The sequence below is a fragment of the Thrips palmi genome, unplaced genomic scaffold (assembly GCF_012932325.1).
Source record: "Thrips palmi isolate BJ-2018 unplaced genomic scaffold, TpBJ-2018v1 HiC_scaffold_19, whole genome shotgun sequence".
NCBI lineage: Eukaryota > Metazoa > Arthropoda > Insecta > Thysanoptera > Thripidae > Thrips > Thrips palmi.
In genome coordinates, this window is record NW_023144628.1 from 3,126,390 (window position 1) to 3,146,369 (window position 19,980).

At 59.9% G+C, this 19,980-nt stretch overlaps 4 protein-coding genes across 7 annotated transcripts; 2 read left to right on the forward strand and 2 right to left on the reverse strand.

The window, feature by feature from the left end:
* Positions 1–2,085: 2,085 nt before the first annotated feature.
* LOC117646037 lies at positions 2,086–3,445 on the reverse strand. Of its 3 annotated transcripts, none has more exons than XM_034386680.1 (4): positions 3,431–3,445; positions 2,611–2,808; positions 2,384–2,497; positions 2,086–2,302 (listed from the first exon to the last, which is right to left on the reverse strand). In XM_034386680.1, exons 2-4 carry the CDS (start codon positions 2,783–2,785, stop codon positions 2,151–2,153), a joined length of 441 nt encoding a protein of 146 aa, XP_034242571.1. In that variant the 5' UTR covers positions 2,786–2,808; positions 3,431–3,445; the 3' UTR covers positions 2,086–2,150. The 3 variants fall into 3 exon arrangements, with proteins under 3 accessions (XP_034242571.1, XP_034242572.1, XP_034242570.1); XM_034386681.1 differs by lacking the exon at positions 3,431–3,445 and adding an exon at positions 3,419–3,430; XM_034386679.1 differs by lacking the exon at positions 3,431–3,445 and adding an exon at positions 3,018–3,145.
* A 555-nt stretch (positions 3,446–4,000) lies between these two features.
* LOC117646035 (wiskott-Aldrich syndrome protein homolog) lies at positions 4,001–4,810 on the reverse strand. Its single transcript, XM_034386677.1, has 2 exons — positions 4,768–4,810; positions 4,001–4,600 (listed from the first exon to the last, which is right to left on the reverse strand). The coding sequence occupies exons 1-2, from the start codon at positions 4,786–4,788 to the stop codon at positions 4,022–4,024; spliced, it is 600 nt and encodes a 199-aa protein (XP_034242568.1). The 5' UTR covers positions 4,789–4,810; the 3' UTR covers positions 4,001–4,021.
* Positions 4,811–6,251: 1,441 nt separating this feature from the next.
* LOC117646036 (wiskott-Aldrich syndrome protein homolog) lies at positions 6,252–6,952 on the forward strand. The gene is made up of 2 exons (XM_034386678.1): positions 6,252–6,287; positions 6,429–6,952. The coding sequence occupies exons 1-2, from the start codon at positions 6,267–6,269 to the stop codon at positions 6,873–6,875; spliced, it is 468 nt and encodes a 155-aa protein (XP_034242569.1). The 5' UTR covers positions 6,252–6,266; the 3' UTR covers positions 6,876–6,952.
* A 556-nt stretch (positions 6,953–7,508) lies between these two features.
* On the forward strand, positions 7,509–12,802 carry LOC117646034 (peptide transporter family 1-like). 2 transcript variants are annotated; one of them, XM_034386676.1, is made up of 16 exons: positions 7,509–7,711; positions 8,953–9,059; positions 9,427–9,494; positions 9,576–9,653; positions 9,782–9,923; positions 9,997–10,083; positions 10,189–10,460; positions 10,545–10,627; positions 10,720–10,905; positions 11,061–11,188; positions 11,266–11,365; positions 11,440–11,679; positions 11,760–11,863; positions 11,956–12,169; positions 12,240–12,380; positions 12,457–12,802. In XM_034386676.1, exons 4-16 carry the CDS (start codon positions 9,647–9,649, stop codon positions 12,748–12,750), a joined length of 1,998 nt encoding a protein of 665 aa, XP_034242567.1. In that variant the 5' UTR covers positions 7,509–7,711; positions 8,953–9,059; positions 9,427–9,494; positions 9,576–9,646; the 3' UTR covers positions 12,751–12,802. The 2 variants fall into 2 exon arrangements, with proteins under 2 accessions (XP_034242567.1, XP_034242566.1); XM_034386675.1 differs by lacking the exons at positions 7,509–7,711; positions 8,953–9,059 and adding an exon at positions 9,066–9,262 and having other exon boundaries at positions 9,390–9,494.
* The last annotated feature ends 7,178 nt before the right edge of the window (positions 12,803–19,980 follow it).

Here is a 19,980-nt window from a genome sequence, read left to right on the forward strand (position 1 = left end):
GCTAATTCCAATCTGCAATTCGCGCTCGCGTCGCGATTTCCATGCTTCGTTTGCCAAAAAATCCTCGCCGCTGCCGCGGTGCCGCGGTGTGAAGGATATCCGTGCGACACAGCGTGATTATGAGTGTAACCTGGCGGCGGGGGAGTCAGCAGTTTGACAGTTTGATTTCCAACCCCACAACCGAACGAACACCCACCCCTCTCCCGATTTCATCTTTTATTTTCATACTGCGGGTCTGCGTCATCGTCACCGTCGCCCTTCCGCGCGACCGCGTCCCGCACACACACATACGCACACACACACAAACACACCTACACACACACACACACACACACACACACACACACACACACACACACACACACACACACACGCACACACACCTGTGCACACGGACTACACTCACACTCACACAGAGGCACCCACTCATCTATGCGCGCACTATCACCGCATCGCACCTGGTCTACAGGGCCTCGGTGCACGCTCCTCACTCCACCGCCACAGCCCGCAGCCCGGCACGGCACAGCCCGGCGCGGTGTGGTCGTGTGCAACAATAATCATGGCCAAGTGCCTCGACCACGGGGGCGGCCAGGGCCTTTGGCCAGGGCGACCGCGACGGTGAGGGTGACCAGGGTGACCGCGGCGGTGAGGGTGACCGCGGCGGTGAGGGTGACCACGGCGGTGACCGCGAGCCACCGGTGCGCGGGCGGAGGTACGGGGGAGGGGGGAGGCGGTGGGGAGGCTATTATCGAGCACTAACCATGCACCGCGCACCGCGCCGTCAAGCCGGAAGGGCCTCGCGACCCTCGCGACGAGGAGCGCGGCGACGCGCCGCGGGTCAACACCTGCCAGACTTTTTCCGGCGTCCTTTTTTCGTGCTGGTCGTTCTAGCGTTGCGTACTAACGTGGGCAAGCATTGCAGCGATCTGCCAAGTAAGCAGCGCGGCCGCTGGAGACTCTCCGACGGACACCTGGCGCCGGTTGGGTTGCCTACCTCGCAGACCGCAGGCGGCGCTCACGGCTCTCGGCAGTCGCAACGAAACCGCACGTCACCGCACGCAAGCTTCGACCCTCGTTGACAAGATTTGGCTACTATTCGCGTTCACCGTGACGCATCGCTGCACAAGCGCATCCTTGAAACTAGATAACAGTGAGAGGTATTAGTCCGCGACACGCGCGAGAACGTCATGTCGCGCAAGCGCTTTGTGTGTAGTACACTGTCCGACATGCATAAGTCAATCAGGCGCACGATGTTGAACACACCCCGAGGCCCGTGGAAACATGCAGGACGAGCAGGCCCATAGAGCACCACTCACCTGGAGGACGGCGGCGACGGGCTGTCGACGCGTTCCGGCGGCAGCCGCGGCGAGCAGACGACGGCGGCGGCGGTGGCGGCGGCCTCGACCCCTCCAGCAGACGACGCGGTCCCTCCCCGCGGCGAGGCGATGCAGGCGGCGCAGGCGATGTCAACCGACGCGGCGCGATCCGCGGTGGCTTGCCAAATGAGATAATGACGCGGGCCCGTCCAGGCCGTCGAGGCCGCCGCGGCGGGGGTGGGGGCGAGGAAGGGGTGGGGGTGCGCCAAGGGGTAGCGCCGACCGCAAAGTGGTGGTGGGGGTGACGCCCGGCGACGCCCGGCCGCGGGGATAGGGGTGCCGCCGTGGAGCCACGGGCCTGCACGGGCCGCGGCCGCGGAGGGGCGGCGCTGACAAGACCTCCCCGCGCACGGCGGGGGAATGCCGCCGAGTGGCCGCGAGTGGCGCACAGTGGCCGTGGACACGCGGCAGGGCGTCGTCGGGGAGGTGAGGGCGTCCAGCAGTACTGCCGACCAGGGGGTGCTCGCGGGGAGCGCTTGTCGCCGCGCCTCGTCAACGCGGAGACGGGCTGGACGGGGAGGGGAGGGTGTCGGCCACACGCTGGCGGTGTCGCCTTGTCGATGCCGCCGTCGATATGCCCGGCCTGCTCAACAAGTTGGCCGCCGCGGTGGACGACTCGCGACTCGACTCGCGACCCCCAGAGACCCCGGACCACTCCGGGCCGAGCGATCGCGCTGATCGCCATCACCCACGAAAGCAGACACAAACATAGCGATCAGCAACGGTCTTTGTTTGACTTGACGCAGAATAAATAGGGGCGGTGTTGGCGGTGATTCAGGTGGCGGTCCACGGGCAGTCCACGAACTCGCAGTCCTGCTGGTACACGCCCATGACGCAGCGGCACAGCTGGCACCGCATGTAGATGGTGTAGGAGCCGGGCAGGCACACCACGGGGGTGTCGCGCTGCATCCAGTTCTGTGCCGTGACTGCGGACACGAAGCACGCCGTCAAGACACGCCGTCAAGGCACGCAACCCCCCAGCGCGCTGCAGTGCCGCCCCAACTTACTTGTGTGGTTCCGGGGAGAGACGCAGTCGTCGTACGTCACGAACATGCCGTACATGTCGCAGAAGTCGGTGTACATCTTGTGCACCACGATGTCAGAGTCACACTTACGAGGCACTGCGCAAAAAAATGACAAGTAACAGGGACTGAGCTCGGGAATGGAGAAAGTCGAAGGACATGGCGCCGAAATCCACAGAATGGAAACATTTTCCCTGCGCCACTGTACGCACCCTTCATGGCCCGGGACTTGTCCTTGTTCTTGTTGCTCGGCATGGGCCGTTCGGGAGTGGCGCCCTTGTGGCAGTCCCACTGCTTCTTGTCGGTGCAGTAGCACGTGAACTCGGCCTTGACGATGTTGACGTCCCGGCCGGGCCGGCAGAACGCGTTGGAGCCCAGCGTCTGCATGCGCGCGGGGCCCTGCGCGGGGCCTGGGGGACAAGTCTCTGTAGTGCGGGGCCAACGGTCCACGGAGCCAAGTCATAGAAGCTTTCGACCCTGGAGCCTCTCAGACGACACTGCTCTCACGAGCCGCTACAAAAACCGAGCCTGCGAGGGGGTCGAAAGTGAAACCGGGGCCACACCTCGCCGCGGAGAGGGTTGGGGCCGGGCCGAGGGCCGTGGGGCTGGAGGCACTGACCGGGCCCGTCCACGATGTTGCGCAGCGCGGCCTCGCACTCGTCCTTGAGACGCACGCCGTTGACGTTGCCGGCGCGCGTGCAGAGGAAGGGCTCGACGGGCCGCACCACCTCCTTGGCGCCGCGCTCCTCGCAGTGCATCGGGTCGTGCATGTCGGAGGCGCCAGCCCAGGGGCCGAGGGCCCAGGGGCCGGCCCACGACACTGCCAACAGGGCAGCCACACGTCACTTCGGGCGCGGAAAAGCAACCGTGGCCAAGGGCAAACTCCGCCGCGCGTCCCCGAGCGACCCCGAGGCAGGCGACGCAACTAGGGGTCAAATTTGTGCGCGTGGAGCAGACTGGGCACTGCGGCCAGCCGGCTGCAGCCTGCGCGATAGTGCAGTGCGATAGGAACATGCCTACCTGCAGGCCTACCTGCGAGGACCAGCAGCAGGCGAGCGGCGCGCGGAGCGGCGCGCGGTGGAGCCATGCCCGCCTGTACCCGCGGGCCGCGAGACGCGATGTGGCCGAACGCAGGGGCCGAGGGCCGCCACGCCACGCCACGCCGCGCCACGCCACTCCCTGCACCCCGCCACGCGGCGGAGCAGTTTTGCGAACGCAGGTTTGCCTGCCAGCGCCGGTGTTGTGAATGGGAAGAGAGTGTCTGCAAAAATGACGGCGGTCGCTCAGGCACACCGGTTGAGAATGTGCGCAAAACAACGGCGGCATGGCGGGGAAACAAAACTGAGAGGGGGCTACGAGTTTGATGGCATAATATGAAAGGAAAGAGGTGGTTTGATTGACGCTGCGGACTTCACGAAGGGCCTTGTGCAGCGGCGTGGGATAGCGTCGGGAGGGGGAGTAGCGGCATTGCAGCGCGGGGTATCTCCTGGTGGACGCAGTAAAGTGCTTGTTTTTTTTTCTGCTCACAGCTAGCCACCGCGCCAAGCTTTCCCAATGCACTTCGTGTGAAAAAAAAAAAGGTTTCAAATGAAATAGATCAAGTGATTTTTGACGTCATTTATTTTAGCCAGATTGCGAGCACTGCTCCTCACAGGAACTCAACTTCGCTGTTGACGTCGATATCAACGGCGAGGGTGGTGATCTCGATGTCACTGCCGTTGCTGGGAGGAGGGGGAGGAGGAGGTGGGGGTCCGCTGCCGTTGCTGGGGGAGGAGGGGGGATGGTGCCGTTGCTGGGGGGAGGAGGGGGGATGGGGTCGCTGCCGTTGCCGGATGGAGGAGGAGGAGGAGGGGGGATGGGGTCACTGCCGTTGCTGGGGGGTGGGGGAGGGGGAGGGTTAGGGTCGCTGCCGTTGCTGGGAGGAGGAGGAGGGGGTCCACGACCTCCAGGGCCGTCGCGACCACCAGGGCCTCCAGGACCGTCACGACCACCAGGGCCTCCAGGACCGTCACGACCTCCAGGGCCTCCAGGACCGTCACGACCACCAGGGCCTCCAGGACCGTCACGGCCGCCTGGCCCTCCGGGACCATTGCGACCACCAGGACCACGACCACCTGGGCCGCCGGGGCCTCCCCGACCACCCCTGCCGCCCTCCTGGCGCTGGGCCTCCAGGAGCAGGGCAAAGCCCACCACGCACAGAGCCTGAGGACAGAAATCAACCATAAACCATTATCACTAGTTAGTGTTCTTGAGACTGGCGAGAGTCTACACTTGGCCGGAGTCCACCAAGGTGGTCTTGGCAGACTGATGTTCCTCCAAAGTGCACCCGTCCTGCCGCAACCCCACGCCGTCAATGCCGGCTGCCTTACCACAATCAGGATCTTGGCCATTGCTTTAGCTGCTGCTGAAGCAGGAATACTGTCGATGGCGAAGGCAGCTCCTTATATACTCCTTAGTTTCAACCGCCGTATTGGGACAGATGGCGTCTGCAGGGTTGAGCTATCATTTGCCTATGGCCAAGAAGCAAACAGAAAACTGCGTCAATTTGCGTTGCGTCTGGGTCAATCTGGCGTGCCACGGAGCCAAAAATGCCTATGTACACAATGTGCACCGGGCGTCCGCGAGCCAGCACACCTGTGTTATGCTTATTATGACGGCCTTGCGTGCCTTTCTGCGCAGGATGCACATCGCCCGAGTGCACAGTTCACGTAATCGTGAAGCCTGGTTTCATTCATCCTATGGTGCGAGGGGTGTTCAGTTCTCTGTTTACCCACCCCCTGTGTATTCTGTATCATAAGTATTCATCAAAACCCCAATGTTTACAAAAAAATCGCCACGTTCACGCAGAAGGGGCGACCTACTCAAGATTTTCCCTCAACGCAATAGTATTTTAAGGCTCTACTCTTTCAAGCCACACATGCGGAAGGCGCTGACCGCAGCCAGTTTGGAAGCTCTAGCCTTGCAAGATTGGTTAAAAAGTGATTGAATCTAGACACGCATTCTTTTATGCTAAATTTGGAGATCCACGGCGTCTATTCGAGCTGCAGTCAAAGGTCTCCCTCAACGCACTAGTATTCTTAGGCCTCTACTCTTTCAAGACCTCTCTGAGGAAGGCTATGACCGCTGCTAGTTTGGTAGCAGTAGCCTTGCAAAATTGGTCAAAAAGTGATTTAATCTCAGAAAACAACCGTTTTTGCTGACTTTAGAGCGCTACTAAGTCTGATCTGGCTGCGGTCAAAGGCCTTCCTCAACGACCTACTTTTCTTAAGACCCCGCTCTTTCATGCCCCACCTGGGAAAGGCTTTGACCGCAGCTAGTTTGGTAGCAGTAGCCTTGCAAAATTGGTCAAAAAGTGATTTAATCTCAGAAAACAACCGTTTTTGCTGACTTTAGAGTTCTACTAAGTCTGATCTGGCTGCGGTCAAAGGCCTTCCTCAACGACCTACTTTTCTTAAGACCCCGCTCTTTCATGCCCCGCCTGGGAAAGGCTTTGACCGCAGTTAGTTTGGGAGGAGTAGCCTCGCAAAATTGGTCAAAAGGCGATTGAACTTCGAAGAGTATGATTGTTCCAACTTGTTGACTGACTTTGCATGACCCGTGCTCCCTAAATAGCTGTGATTAGAGCGTCTCCGAGTCATGGCATGAAAAAGTAAGGTCCTACGATTATCCTTTATTATAAATTACTTTTTATTGAGCAGAAGGTTCACATGACGCATAAGGAAGCAGGTAAACAATAGCTCGTCTAGGGTTCGACCAGCACAGATTGGAGCTCTAGCACCTGTCCAAACAAAACGTCTGGGAAGCATTGAGTATATAAGGAGACGCCGTCGCCACAGACAGTATTCCAGCTTCAGTAACAGCTAGAACAATGGCCAAGATCCTCATTGTGGTAAGACAAGTGCCCTTCTTTTCAGTACCTATAATCATAGAAACGATTATACCATCAGATATTCTAACATAGGGCTCTTCTTAGTGGACTTCTAGTAACTTTTAGCACCCGATATACAATTTATTATGTTTCTGTCCACAGGCTCTGTGCGTGGTGGGCTTTGCCCTGCTCTTGGAGGCCCAGCGCCAGGACGGCGGACAGGGTGGTCGTCGTGGTCCCGGAGGCCCTGGCGGTCGTTCCGGTCCTGGAGGCCCTGGCGGTCGGGACGGTCCTGGAGGCCCTGGAGGTCGTGACGGTCCTGGAGGCCCTGGTGGTCGTGACGGTCCTGGAGGCCCTGGTGGTCGTGACGGTCCGGGAGGTCGCGGACCCCCTCCTCCACCCCCCAGCAACGGCAGCGACCCCAACCCTCCCCCTCCCCCCCCCCCAGGCAACGGCAGCGACCCCATCCCCCCTCCTCCCCCCAGCAACGGCACCATCCCCCCTCCTCCCCCCAGCAACGGCAGCGGACCCCCACCTCCTCCTCCCCCTCCCCCCAGCAACGGCAGTGACATCGAGATCACCACCCTCGCCGTTGAGATCGACGCCTAGGGGAGAAGTTGACAAGTCCCTTTGAGGAGCAGTGCTTACAATCAGTGGCTGAAATAAACAAAATTATATTGTAAAAATCATTTATTTTCTGATTTGATCCTTCCATTCAGGATGGCCCGCAGGGGCTAGCAATATGCTTCTTTCGTCAGCGACAAACATGGAGAACTCTTGAAACCCATAGCCTTGTAAATCAAAAAGAGCAAGGTATCATGTTATAATATTTTCAAAACATCTCAAAAATTTCAACTGATTCTGACTTGATTGCAACTTTTTGGTCCTCTCGGGAAATCTGACAAATTGAATTCGCAACACGATACTAAGCCACTCGTAAAAGGCGCTCGAAACTACGCAGGTACATCTTGGTGCTGTTATGTGTTTTCCAGGTTCATTGGGGACCGCGGAGCTCGAAACTGACGTACCCAGAGTGAGTCATGACCGCCTGCCACTGTTATTGGGCGCACTGCAGCGGACTGCGGACTGCGTGCACTGGCCTGTCTGCCTGCTCTCGGCCAGTGCCGCGGTCCGTAGGCAAATTGTCCGCCGGCTGATAGTGACGATAATGACCGAGATACGGTATCAGAGGCACGCGGTCCTCGGTGGCGGCGGCATGGCTTGGCCTGGCTTGGCCAGGCACGGCGTTAGATAGACGGCACATCCTTTGACCCGCGTCAGCACCGCGTCACCCGCAAACTGCCCCGGACAGTGCCGCTCCCTGCCTCGTATTTAGATAGCGCCGTGAGTCCTGAAAGTCGCCGCGCCAGGACCAGCACCGAGCCGCACTAGTGTGTGCTGCAGCGCGGCCACCTCCAGGACAACACGGGAGGACGTCTCGTCTGGTGAGTGAAGCACGGCGTCAACGGGCGCGGGTGGATAACAAATTCCGGGCAGTGACGATGGACGCAGCGCCGAAGAGCTTCCAACTTCAATGAGAGTCTTCTGTTTGAGAAAACTGAGGATGCAAAGGAAGGTGCTTTCGTTGCGAGAAATGTGTACTAGATACCTGGAATGTGGACTGGTTTAGTGCGCACGGCTAGAGATAAAGGTTATGTAGAATAGCCATCACTTTAAAAAAAGTTCTGCCGTTGTGTGCGAGCTCTTAGCAGTGGGCTTCTAGTGTTAAAGCGGTGGAGAAATGTCGAACCAGAAAGTAGGAACTTGTTGACACGCTCCAAGTTTGGAGCGTTAGAGAAGTTTTAACAGACGCTCAGGGTGGTCCATAAACAACGCTCCTTTAAGCCCTGAACCGTCCCATCGACACCCGTGCCATCGCCTTGCGGGTAGGCAGTACCTGTTGCAATGCATCTTGTGATAGTGTCTGAAGTTTGTCAGAGTCCAAGGGACATTGAGTAATGTACTTGCGAACAATTGTAATCTTCCTAAGACTGTTCCATCAAGTTTCTGACACTTTGTGAGGGTACTGTTAATCTCAGTATCTTTGATTTGTGCACGATTAAGATCGCATACTTGCCTAATCTCGTGATCAGTGCGGTTGCCCTGATTACTAGTTTTAAGTTGTCACGCTCGCCAAACTTGCACACGACTTGGCATTCAATGAGCTCAACGATGATGCTGCAAAAAGAATGACCTCCACACAGTCACTTTCTCTGAAAGATGTTGGAATCACATCGTCGTTAGAGGAAGAGTCGATATTTTTTGGAGGGGGGGGGCAGAGTGGGCTTACTCGTATTGAAAAATATCTTGAATCAACTCGGCGCCGGTCTGTGCCTCTGAAGGCCCAATGACATTCCGAAAGGCGGCAACGGGCAATGGGTCTCGGCGTTGCCACTTTGTGCAGTAATCCCAGCCGGCCTGGCGCAGTCTGGCGTCTTAACCGGTAATCCCGCCGGAGCCGTGGCCGTCATCGGCGTGCTTCGGCCGCCCAGGCGTCGCCCTGGCGTCCGCCATTGTCTAACTGTCAATCTCCTTGATCAGCGACGACGCGATAAGGGTTTTCCGTAAAGGCGTGTCGCCACGACACGTGTGGGAGAGGCCGCCACTATCTCGACAAGTGTCTCTCTCGCTCATAAGGAAGTTCCCGGCTCATTTTGTTGTGTTCTTTGTTGTTCGCCGTGTCCAGAGCGGCGGCCGCCATGTCGGACGACTGGAAGGACAACGGGGAGGGTCCGAAGCGGACGCCGGCCGATGGCGACGACCAGGGACCGGGGACGCTGGTCGTTGAGAAAGGTAGGTGATGGAGCACTGGTGGAAATCAGATGTATGCTATCCAGAGTGCCAGAGTGGCGAAGCTCGAGGTGTGGAGGGTGCGTCAGCGGCGTGGCAGACTTCACACGGGGATGCAGATAATCAGCCATTAACCGGCCTTCGCCCGCCCGCCCATGTGTGTGTGTGTCTGCGAGGTAGAGGGAGTGGGGGCATTGTTTTTCATGGTGAGCTAACGCGCCGAAGAATTTCCGCCCGGTGTGCAGTTTCCGGTTGAGAGTTTGGCTGCAATATTCGCTAGAGCAGCGACAAACACGCTGCATTTTATCTCGCCGTTGCATGTCGTCAGAGCAGCGCATGACTGCCAATGCTTGCCTCGGCTTGCCTGCAGGTGGCGTGCTTCCCACGGGCCTAGACAAACGGCGCAGCACCGTCGCCGACCCCGAGAAGGCCACCAAGGTGAGCAGAGCGCACCGCCACGCTGACAAGGCTAGGCTGCTCTTCCACAAACGCGACCAAACGATTATTTTCGTTTTACAGAAACTCAAGTACCCCAAAGTCGTCTTTTTATCATCGGCAATGAGTTCTGCGAGCGTTTTACTTACTATGGCATGCGAAGTAAGTAAAAATCCGTGGAGACATTCATGTGGCTTTCAGTTAAAGTTAAAATTGTTAACTTTAAAAAATGACAAGTACAAAACTGGCAGCTATAGACACACTGCTAAACACGATGATTCTTGCCACAGCGGTCCTGTCTCTGTTCTTGAAAAACTCCCTGAAGCTGGACGAAGACTTGTCCACCATCATCTACCATGTCTTTAGCATGCTGTGCTACTTCTTCCCAGTCATTGGGGCCATCATCGCGGACAGCTGGCTCGGGAAGTACAAGTAAGGAGCCTCGGACAAGCGCGCCGTTTAAGAGTTTTGTTAGGTTTTATACTTAACTGCCTTCCTTTCCCAGAACAATCGCTTACCTGTCGGTGGTCTACGCCATCGGCAACATCGTCGTGTCTGTCGCCTCGGCCACGTCGCTCAACATTCCTTCCAAGTAAGAAAAGAAAGATGTCTTGGAAATGGTGTCGATGGGAGTGCTCGAAGCAGTCAGAATTTTGACTTGGTGCATGATGTCCTTGGCTGACTTTGCTGTCCGCAGGGAGCTGACGTACCTGGGGCTGCTGCTCATCGCCATCGGCACGGGCGGCATCAAGCCCTGCGTGTCCTCCTTCGGCGGCGAGCAGTTCGCGCTGCCGCAGCAGGCACGCCAGCTCGCCGCCTTCTTCAGCGTCTTCTACTTCTCCATCAACGCGGGCTCGCTCATCTCCACCTGGCTGACGCCCGAGCTGCGCACCACGGAGTGCATGGGCATGGACACCTGCTACCCGCTGTCTTTCGGCGTGCCGGCCATCCTCATGATCGTGGCCATCGGTGAGCGAGCGAGGGAGCGCCCGGAGGGTGGCTAGGCCCTTGGCCAGGCCCGCGACGCACACCTTACTCTTGTCTCTGTCACAGTCATCTTCATCGTCGGCAAGCCCGGCTACAAGATGGTCAACCCCAAGGGCAACATCATGGTGGAAGTCTCCATGTGCATCGGGGTGCGTCCCTTAGCGGGCTCTGTGGTTGCTGAAATTTAGATTTTGGCACCACACCGTTGTCTTGACCCGCCTGCTCTTGCTTTCCTTCGCAGAACGCGATCAAGAACAAGGTCGGCAGCAAGGAGAAGAAGGGCAACTGGCTGGACTACGCCGACGCCAAGTACAGCGAGACGCTGCGCAACGACATCCGCGCCGTGCTGCGCGTGCTGCTGTTGTTCGTGCCCCTGCCCGTCTTCTGGGCGCTGTACGACCAGCAGGGCTCCCGCTGGACCTTCCAGGTGAGCGCGGGGTAGTCCCGAGTCACTCGCGCTACTCCGCGCGCGAGAGACTCTACGGGCAGCGTCGGTGCGTGGGGTACCGACGGCGTCCTCGTGCGTGCGTGCGACCGCCTGCTTGTCCGTGCCAATTGCTTTTCTAACTTCATTTCTTGCAGGCCAACAACATGAACGGCCGCCTGGGGTCGTGGGTGGTCAAGCCCGACCAGATGCAGGTCGTCAATCCGATCCTCATCATGATCCTGCTGCCGCTGTTCGAGTCCGTCATCTACCCCGCTCTGGAGAAGTGCGTGAAACCCGTCGCACCACCCTCACCCCGTCCCCGTCACCCCCGGCTCTCACCCTCGGCGTCGTTGTCCGCAGGATGCACCTCCTGAGGAAGCCGCTGCAGAGGATCGCCACCGGCGGGCTGCTCGGCGCCGTGGCCTTCATCATCTCCGGGGTGCTGCAGCTGCAGCTGGAGGTGACTGGCCGCGGCAGCGCTGCTGAAGGGGGTATGGTGTCCTCGCACACGTCTAACCGGCCCGCTGCCCGCAGCCCAACCTGCCCGTGGAGACGACGCCCGGCTTCTCCCAGGTGCGCGTCTTCAACAGCCTGCACTGCAACATGACGCTGCACGGCGACATCGGCGGCAGCCAGCAGTTCGGCCCCTACCAAGTGCCCTCCATGGGCTTCTGGGCCGACACGGACTTCACGTCGAGCGGCGCCCCCCTGAACCTGGTCGCCAGCGGGGACTGCGGCAGCGCCACCTTCAGCCACGAACTGAAGGACGAAGCGGTGAGCCCCACGTGCAGAAGCAGGACAGCCCCGCGGTAGGGCAGGAACTAACACGGACACACTGTGCCTTCGCCTTGCAGTCGCTGTCGTTCAACATGTACTACTCCGACGCTGCTAAACAAACTGTGGCGTTCAGCGGTCCCTTCGAGGACGACCTGGACAAGGATGCTTACCCGAAAACGAGGTGGGCAGCAACTTTCTCTTCTTCTAGTCGAAAGGGGTGGCTCGGGCTGGTCTTTAGAACCACGACTGATTTTAGTTTCTTCTCTTTCCCAGGGTGATGTACCACTTCACAGGCTCTCAGCAGCACAAAGTGGACTTCGTTCTAGACGGCAAGGTCGAGTACTCGGACAGCGTCAGTGGCGTCGGCGCCTCAGAGAAGACCCCCGTCCTGACCCCCGGCCAGTACTCCATCCGCGTGGATGACAAGGAGGTTGCCGCCGAGTTCCTTGACGTCGGCGGCGTCTACAACATCCTCCTCGACGAGACGGTAAGTCGTGGACCACAGCTAAAGCCGCCAAGTATAACCGATGGAGCCCGTAACCGTGCTGTCGTTGCAGAACACCGCGAAGCCGGCCAGCATCCTGACAGTCATCACCGCCAACACGATCAACCTGTTCTGGCTCATGCCGCAGTACATCGTCATCAGCGTGGCCGAGATCATGGTCTCGGTGACGGGCTTGGAGTTCTCTTTCACCCAAGTAAGGCACCCTTTCGGTTCGAGGACGGAGCGCCAGCCGCTGTACAAGTTTTAAATCCGCTTTTCCGTCCACGCAGGCCCCGAACAGCATGAAGTCCCTGCTCTCGTCCGCCTGGCTGCTCACCGACGCCATCGGCAACGTCATCATCATCCTCATCACGACCGTCAAGTTCTTCCCCCTGCAGTCCAGCGAGTTCTTCCTGTTCGCCGGCCTCATGGTCGCCGTCATGCTCATCTTCATCTGGCTGGCCGTGCGCTACGTGCCCGTCCCTCCGCCCCCCTCCGACGAGGACGAGGAGACGACGGACTCCACCGCGTCCACGCCGTCCACCGCCACGCCCCAGGACCACCCCCAGAAGGAAAAGGAATGATATTCGAAATTGGAAAAAATAAAGAACCGGGGCACGCGTGTCCCGACAAATATGGCGCTGTCTTTATTTGAGTTGCTCCCGCGTTGTGTCGGATGGGTGGCCTAGCTGCCGGCGCTGCCGACAACCCGCAGCCGCCCTGGCGGTAGGCATCCCATTCGACGCCCTCCGAGGACTTCGCGCGCGGACAGGCAAAGCAGACGCAACTTTCTTCTCAGTTCAATCCCAATTGTCCAAATTGTCTTTTCCAATATTTGAAACAAACTACGACGCGGTCCCAGTAGCGTCGTCAGCCACCCCATGAGCGCGGCCTCTGAACGGATCTTCCATCGGCGTACATAGGCGTGTTGGGCTGTGCTGCGCTACCCGTGGAGAGGTGGAAGACTTTCCATTTTTTTTCGGCGCCAGGACCCTAAGGATAACTATAAGGACACTTCGACCGGGGGAGCATGCGCGGCCAGGAGGTCGCCACGCCGCCACGCACCTCGAGGTACCGCCGTCGCCGCCGTCCGCGTCCTCGCCCTGCCCCGCCCCTCCTCCCCGCTTCCGCGGCCCGTCCTGGTTCCCCTCCTCCGCCGGCTGGAAGGAGGGGAGCATCGCGCAGGACTGCGGAGGACGATGCCCCGAATCAAAACCTCGAAGGACAGCGGGCCTAGGTCCTTCTAGTGGCCTCTAGGACTCGATGTAGGCGTCAGTGCGTGAGTCGAGGTGGCGAGGCGGGGCCCCTCGCGCCAACCGACGGCCAATCCGCGAACTGAGAGGGACTCTTGGTGATCGACTATGTCTTTGCCCTCTACCACTAGAACAACGTTGCAGATTCCAAACTTGCCCGCGTTCATTTTGAGAGAGCACGGCGTACCGGAATGCTGGCGTGGACCTCTGGGCTGCCCTGGCCCCTTGCCCCCCCCCCCTCTCCCGCTCACAGGCCTGCTCCCTGCGCCGGCACGCCGCCGTCCCACCGTTCGTTCACCTGGTTCCTCACGAAGCCCGCCTGCTGCCTGCCGGGCCCAGGTTGCCCAGGTTGCCCAGGTAGGCCCGAGGAAAGCGCGTCCAGCCGCGCCCCTCGCCGGCAACCTCACCGTCGGCCACCTCCTCACCGCCTCTGCTGGCCCGCTCCGAAATGGGAGCATATTCATGACATTTTTTGTGCGCTATGGGCTCCGATGGAGTCCTGATCGAGGATCGATTCAGATTGCCTCTCGAGGGCGTCGGCCGCGTCCTCATCAGTGCAGTAATTAGTGAAAGTGGGCGTGGCCGCGCCACGGGGAGCCGCAGAGGTGTGAACATTTGGAGGCGGCGGCCAGAGGCGGCCAGGAGGTGTCCGCGAGCCCCGGGCGGGCCGCGCTCAGGGACTACACGGCCTGCTTGAGGTGCGCGGCGAGGCGAACGCGGCGCGAGGGTGAAGCTCCGACGAAGGATGCCTCCCCTCCATCCCCGGGTCCCTTTCTTTTATTTCCCTCGCGTCCATTTCTTTGGATGCATTCCTTCGTGCTCCTCCTCTCCTTCTGACCTGGCGGGACCTACACTGCTATGCCCTGCCCCCACTCTCACTGGCTGCACTTATACCTGGCCCTTCGTTGTTGCACCTGCCTCACGCACACAGACACACAACGCACACACACACACACACGCCCTCGTCCTGATGCAAGGCGGGGCCACAGGCAGATGGAGTGCACCAGTGCACCACGCGCATGCAACGGCCCGCCGTCCAGGACGCGCTCAAGGTGCTCGAAGTGGCCGCCTGACCACAGGGTTTGCAGTGCAGCAGCTCGGTACTCGTAGTACTCGGTGGACGATACACCGGGAGTTGGTTCGACGGCAGGGCGTCGATGCCCCGGGAGAATATTTGAACTTGGAAGAAAGGGGGAGGAGGGGCGGAACAGAAAGAAGCAGAGAGGAGAAGAAGACACCAAGGATTCCTCCCCTCTGTGCTCGGATATATAAAGCCGAGGCTCCGCGGGGTGGGGAGCGCGCGGCAACGCGGGGCGACGCGGGCGCAGATGTTCCAAAAGCCCCCTCCCCTTCTCCCCGGGGCTGCGCGGGGCTCGGAGCGAGGCGCGGAGGCCTCCGTTCGGCTGGACGTCGCGGTGCTGCGGGCCCGTCCACCTCCCGCTCGCCTCTGCTGCCCTGGTCTTTGTTTACCCAAATTTATGGATTTGATTTTGATATCAAACTTGGATTAATCCGGGGCGGCGGTGCGGGACGGCCCCGCCGAGCACGAAGTGGTCGCGGAGTGGGGGGCATGACGCGTGCCTCATGCACTGCAACGAGTGTACCGAGAGGCCGAAGGGCAGCCAGAGAAAGGGTTGAGCCCTTAAGTACTTTTTGAAGGGCTAGGGGCCAGGGCCGCAGCAGTAGCGAGGAGGTGGACACGGGAAGACGAAGGGCGAGACAGAGGCAGGGCCGCAGGGCTACCGAGGGCGGGGCGGGGCGGGGCGGGGCCAGGTAAGGCGGGGAGTGCCGCGCGCCGCGCACTACAACACGTGCACGTGCACGGCGGAGGCGGGCGGAGGGCTCGGTGGGGGGAAGGAAGGGCCTTCGGCCGAAGGGCCGGGCGGGGAAGGGCCGTGGAGCTGCGTGGAGCGGAGGAGAGGGAGGAGAGGGGGTAATTTCCCGCTGTCCTTGGGGCCCTTCGGCAGGGCCTCGACCCGGCCCAGGATGCACCAGGCTGCACCACGCGGCACCAAGCTGCATCTGGGCAGGGCCTGCCCTGCAGCCATCCCGGCAGCCATCCCGGCAGCCATCCGGCTATTCCCGTCCTTGGGCTGGGTTACCCACTGCATACCCTGGGAACGACGAGAAGAGGAAACGCGGCCAGGTTCAGGAGGGCGGTACAGTGTGCTGAACACTGCCACAAAGTCACACGGTAGAGCTCTGACCTCGAGGACTCGGGTACTTGCAGTGTGCACTGCACGCCTCCTGGGAGCTCCACGGGCACATGAGGCGCGGTCTCCAGTAAATTTCCAGTGCAGCGCACAGACGAGTCACCTCGGTTTCTGCGGAACCTGGTGCTGGCCACCGCTTCACAGGACAGGATGACACGCACAGCATGCGTCGCATGCAGCGAGTCCGAGCGCCAGGCTTGGCCAGGCCGCGCGGCACTGCAACACCCATTTTGTTGTGTGGGTTGACAATCACGAGCCTTTCCGAAGGGCCGGCTGCCCGGCGCGTAGACGCGCGAGGAGGTGCGGTAGCCCTTCGGCGTTCGAAGTCAGGGCTCACAGAGCACGCCCCTCCCCTCCCGCCCGTCTCCCCTTTCTCCTTCCCCTCCTCTTTCGTTCCGTTTTTCGTGTCGTCCTCCCAGTCCTCCCGGGCCGACGCTCTGCTCCCGCGCCGCATTCCCGACGGAGGAAGGACGAGGAGGCGGGGAGGACGCCGATGAGGGAGAGAGAGGGAGATAATGCACCGAGAGGGTCCCTTATCCCGGAGCCCTCTTGTACACCGCCGGCGAAGGAGAAGGGGGTGGCGGCGGTGGCGGCGGTGGCGGTGGCGGCGGCGGCAGTGCGGTCGCTCGTCGAAATTTCATACAAGTACACCTCCTGAGCCTGCATGGCCTCCTGGTCGTTAACAAGCCGGTTCCATTGTTCGTGTGCACCCAACCGTGAAAATCCACCCCGCCCCGCCCCGCGCGCCACGCCCCACCACGCCCCGGGCCATCGCACTGGGCCAATGGAACGCCCGGCCCTTGCCGGCACCGCTGCGATTTGGCGATGGATGTGCGGACAGGAACACCGTAGGCTGTCAATCGTCGCCAAACGGGTTCGGCATTTCAACCAAAAAATTGAACCGTTTCCGGGTTTTGAAATTTGAGCCGAACTTTGGCGTTATTGATTGGTGCCGCCACCCTCGGCTTGGCGTCGGCTTGCCCTCGGCGCCACGTGCACTCCCCCTGGGCCGCACCCTAGGCCGCCCCTAGGCCGGCAACGCACAGCCAAGCTCCCCGTGGGGGTGGGTGGCTCGGAGTGCTCGGAGGGGAGGTGCATTGTCACGGCCAGGACGAGGAGGCACTGCGTGCGGGCGTGGCGGGGCGTGGCGTGGCGGGGTGCTGCCCGGGCCTGGACTGCCAGACTGCCCTAGCCGGCCGGGCAGTCCACCTCCTCGCAGCCTCTGGCGCCCTGGTGCTTTTTATTCAGTATTCATTAGATATCGATCGCCACGGAGCCTGAATTAATTTATGCGTGAGGGAGCGGGCGGCGGGGCTCCGAGGCGCGATGTGTACGCAGCGACGCGGGCCGCGGCGAGGGTGGGGAGGGGCGGGGTGGGGCGAGGTGGGTTCTGGCGGGGTGGGGCCCCGGGGGCGGCGGTGCGGCTCTGGGGGTGGTAGGCCCGGCCGCTGGAGCCGAAATGCTGGACCCACCTCTTCGCCGTTCCTACTTGCCGGGCACCATTTCCAACAATCTACAACTTTTTGATAAGGTTATCAAAAATTTTCGGCACTGCATGTCGCTTCATATTTTTATTGTCGAGTGGGGCCGCTGCCGGGCAAGGGTGGTATCCGCGTTTATTTATAAATAAAACTTTCCTACCCGCCGCTGGCTCCTTTTTTCCGCGCGGCGGCAGTGCGGCGCGCGCGGGGTATCGGCGGCCGCTTTTTGCGACGCGAATCCGGGGAATCGATGTCCTGCCCCGCCTTTTTCTCCGGGCCTCCGGGCCGTGATGCTGCTGCTCCGGCAACGTGGGCAACGTGGGCAACGTGGGCGACGTGGGGCGCGGCGTATCCCCGTCGCGGCGGCCCCTCGGCGATACCCCTTGCCCTGCCGCCCGGCCCGCTGCACCCGGCCCGACGCGCCGCCGCCGCCGACGATGACGACGATGTCAACGATGACGACGCCCGCGGTGCGTCGTCAGCGCCCCTCGCTAGCGTGCTCTGCCCGTTCGCGAGGGTGTGAGGTTCGCGATCGCGCTCGTTACTGGAAGTGTTCGGACGCGGGTATGGAATGGAGTAGTCCGTCCCGCAGTGGGCCCGGACTCGACGCGAGCTCGCCGTCGCCGCGCCTCGACCGCCTCCACACAGTGCAGGTACATCCGGTCGTCTAATCACGCCGTCGTGGCGCACACGGCGGGCACGGCGGGCACGGCCACCTTGGCGCCTGACCGACCAGGCCGACCAGGCGCCGCAGCAGCGCGTCTTCGTGATGGAAGGCGAGCGTGACCGGGCGCTAACTCGATCGGGGGTCACGTCTTGGCAAAACGCGTTTCGGAGGGACCCCCCCCCCCTCACACACACACACATACGTGGCCCCTTCCCTGCTTCTGAGTCACTCATCTGCTGCTCCTGCTTTTCTGTGCCGCGGTAAACATTAGAACAGATGCGGCCCGTCGTGACGGCACGGCGGCGGCACGGCGGCGCGGCCAGACCTGGCTTCTAGAAAACGCCAGTGATAAGCGGAGTGACTAATCGAGACTAATCGACAGCCCCAGGAAAGGGTCCGTCCTAAGACGGAATCGGAACAACGGGTGCAGGATTTCGCTCAGACTTCCCGAAACTTGTATCAAGAGTGTCGAAACGACATGAGCTCCGCGCACGCCGAGGCATGTTTTTTCGAGTACGGCTCACTGGACTGCTCGTCACTGAGTGCCAGAGTAGTGTGATTGGCTTCTGAATGATCTGCCCCTCGAGCGAGCATTCCAAGAAAACGGCAGCGGACTGTGGAAATCGGCTGCAGAAAATAACAACCGGCCAGCCGCTCCGTACTGGGAAGCGCTTCCCGCGGCGCGCTGTGCCAGGACCGGCGTGGCGGTCCGCGATTCGCGATCCGCGGTCATTATCAACGGCGATGCGAGCGATGCTGGGCCGGTGACGTCACCACTCCCACTCGATAACAACGAGACGGTACGAACACGGCACGCCGCGGCACGCCGGGCGAAGGGTGCCGCGACTGGGGCATGCCCGGTGCCGCGTTCGCCGAACGGCAGGGCGGGGCGGGGCGCAACGCGGAGACGGTCGCGACGAACCTTCGCGCAGCTTCCGCGATTGATGCAGCCGTCACCGCCGTCCGCTGGGAATTTGGGAGGCGGGGAGGGCACTGGGTGACAGGGGTGAACCGCGGACTGTCGGCCGGGGCACTGTTCTTACAGTATTTACTTTATTGAAACTTCCACAACGTTTTGACGATAGGTCACCAGGACAGCGAGGCTGGCGTTTGGTAGTAGATTCTGACTCGCAGTCAGGCTGACACATTTCGCGTGCGAGACTACACGACAGCAACACCGCTAGGTCAAGGCTGGCGCTACTGTCGCGGCTACCGAGGTGGCGCCCCGGGTTCAAACACGCGAAGGGCCCGTTTTTGTCGGCGTGTTTGGTTCCGCTCCGCGACCTTCCCCACGCGGGCCGCGGACCGCGGATGAGGCCGCGGTGGTGCCGACCACTGCAAACTGAATGGAAAGACATTACGCCAAAATGTGGCGAGACAAAAAGTCTCGCCACATTTTGGCGATACTTTCATGTCTCGCCACAATATGGTCAGATTCAAATGTCTCGCCAATTTATGGCGAGACTTTTTTGTCTCGCCAAAATATGGCCCAAAATTATTTAAATAGGGTAGGCAATGCATGGATTCATAGCAAAATACATAAACTACTGCATTATTCACAAAATTCACGAGAAATCATTTCTGATCACCACTGATAGTTGTTTGACCCACTGGGGACTCTTAAGAGTAACGCTGTTTGTTTCGCTCATAAACCAAGAGGTGCGTCTTCACATAACAGGGCCGCTCACATTCAGTTTCATTGAAATCAGATTGTACTCACAATAATCACAGTAGCACTGTGGCTATGAAGAAATTTGCAGGCAGGTTGAGAGTTGATTCATCCAATAAAGATTGTCTACAAACATGTAGCTTTGAGTACTGTACAACTTAGCCCAGAGAACAGATGGTGCAGACTGTTGATGAACTTAACATTTTGACAGTTCTCCTTTTTCACACGCAGTTTGACAATAGCTCGAACGATTAAAAGACATCTTCGCAAACAGATAACCCAGTTGGCAACAGTCGTCATTGCTCGAAACTAGGAAAAACTAAATTATATCGTTGCAAGTCAAACAATCGCTCAGAGGCTAGCAGCCATTTTAGAGGCTATGTTTTTGTTTTTGGACAGAAGAGGTTATGGGCAGTTATGGGCGTGACGATTTAGATTCAGATTCGGGTTGGGAAATTATACGCATGACCAAACCAGTATTCGCAGTTACATCCTCACATCTCGTAAACAAAAGTAACCTGAGGAAATGGC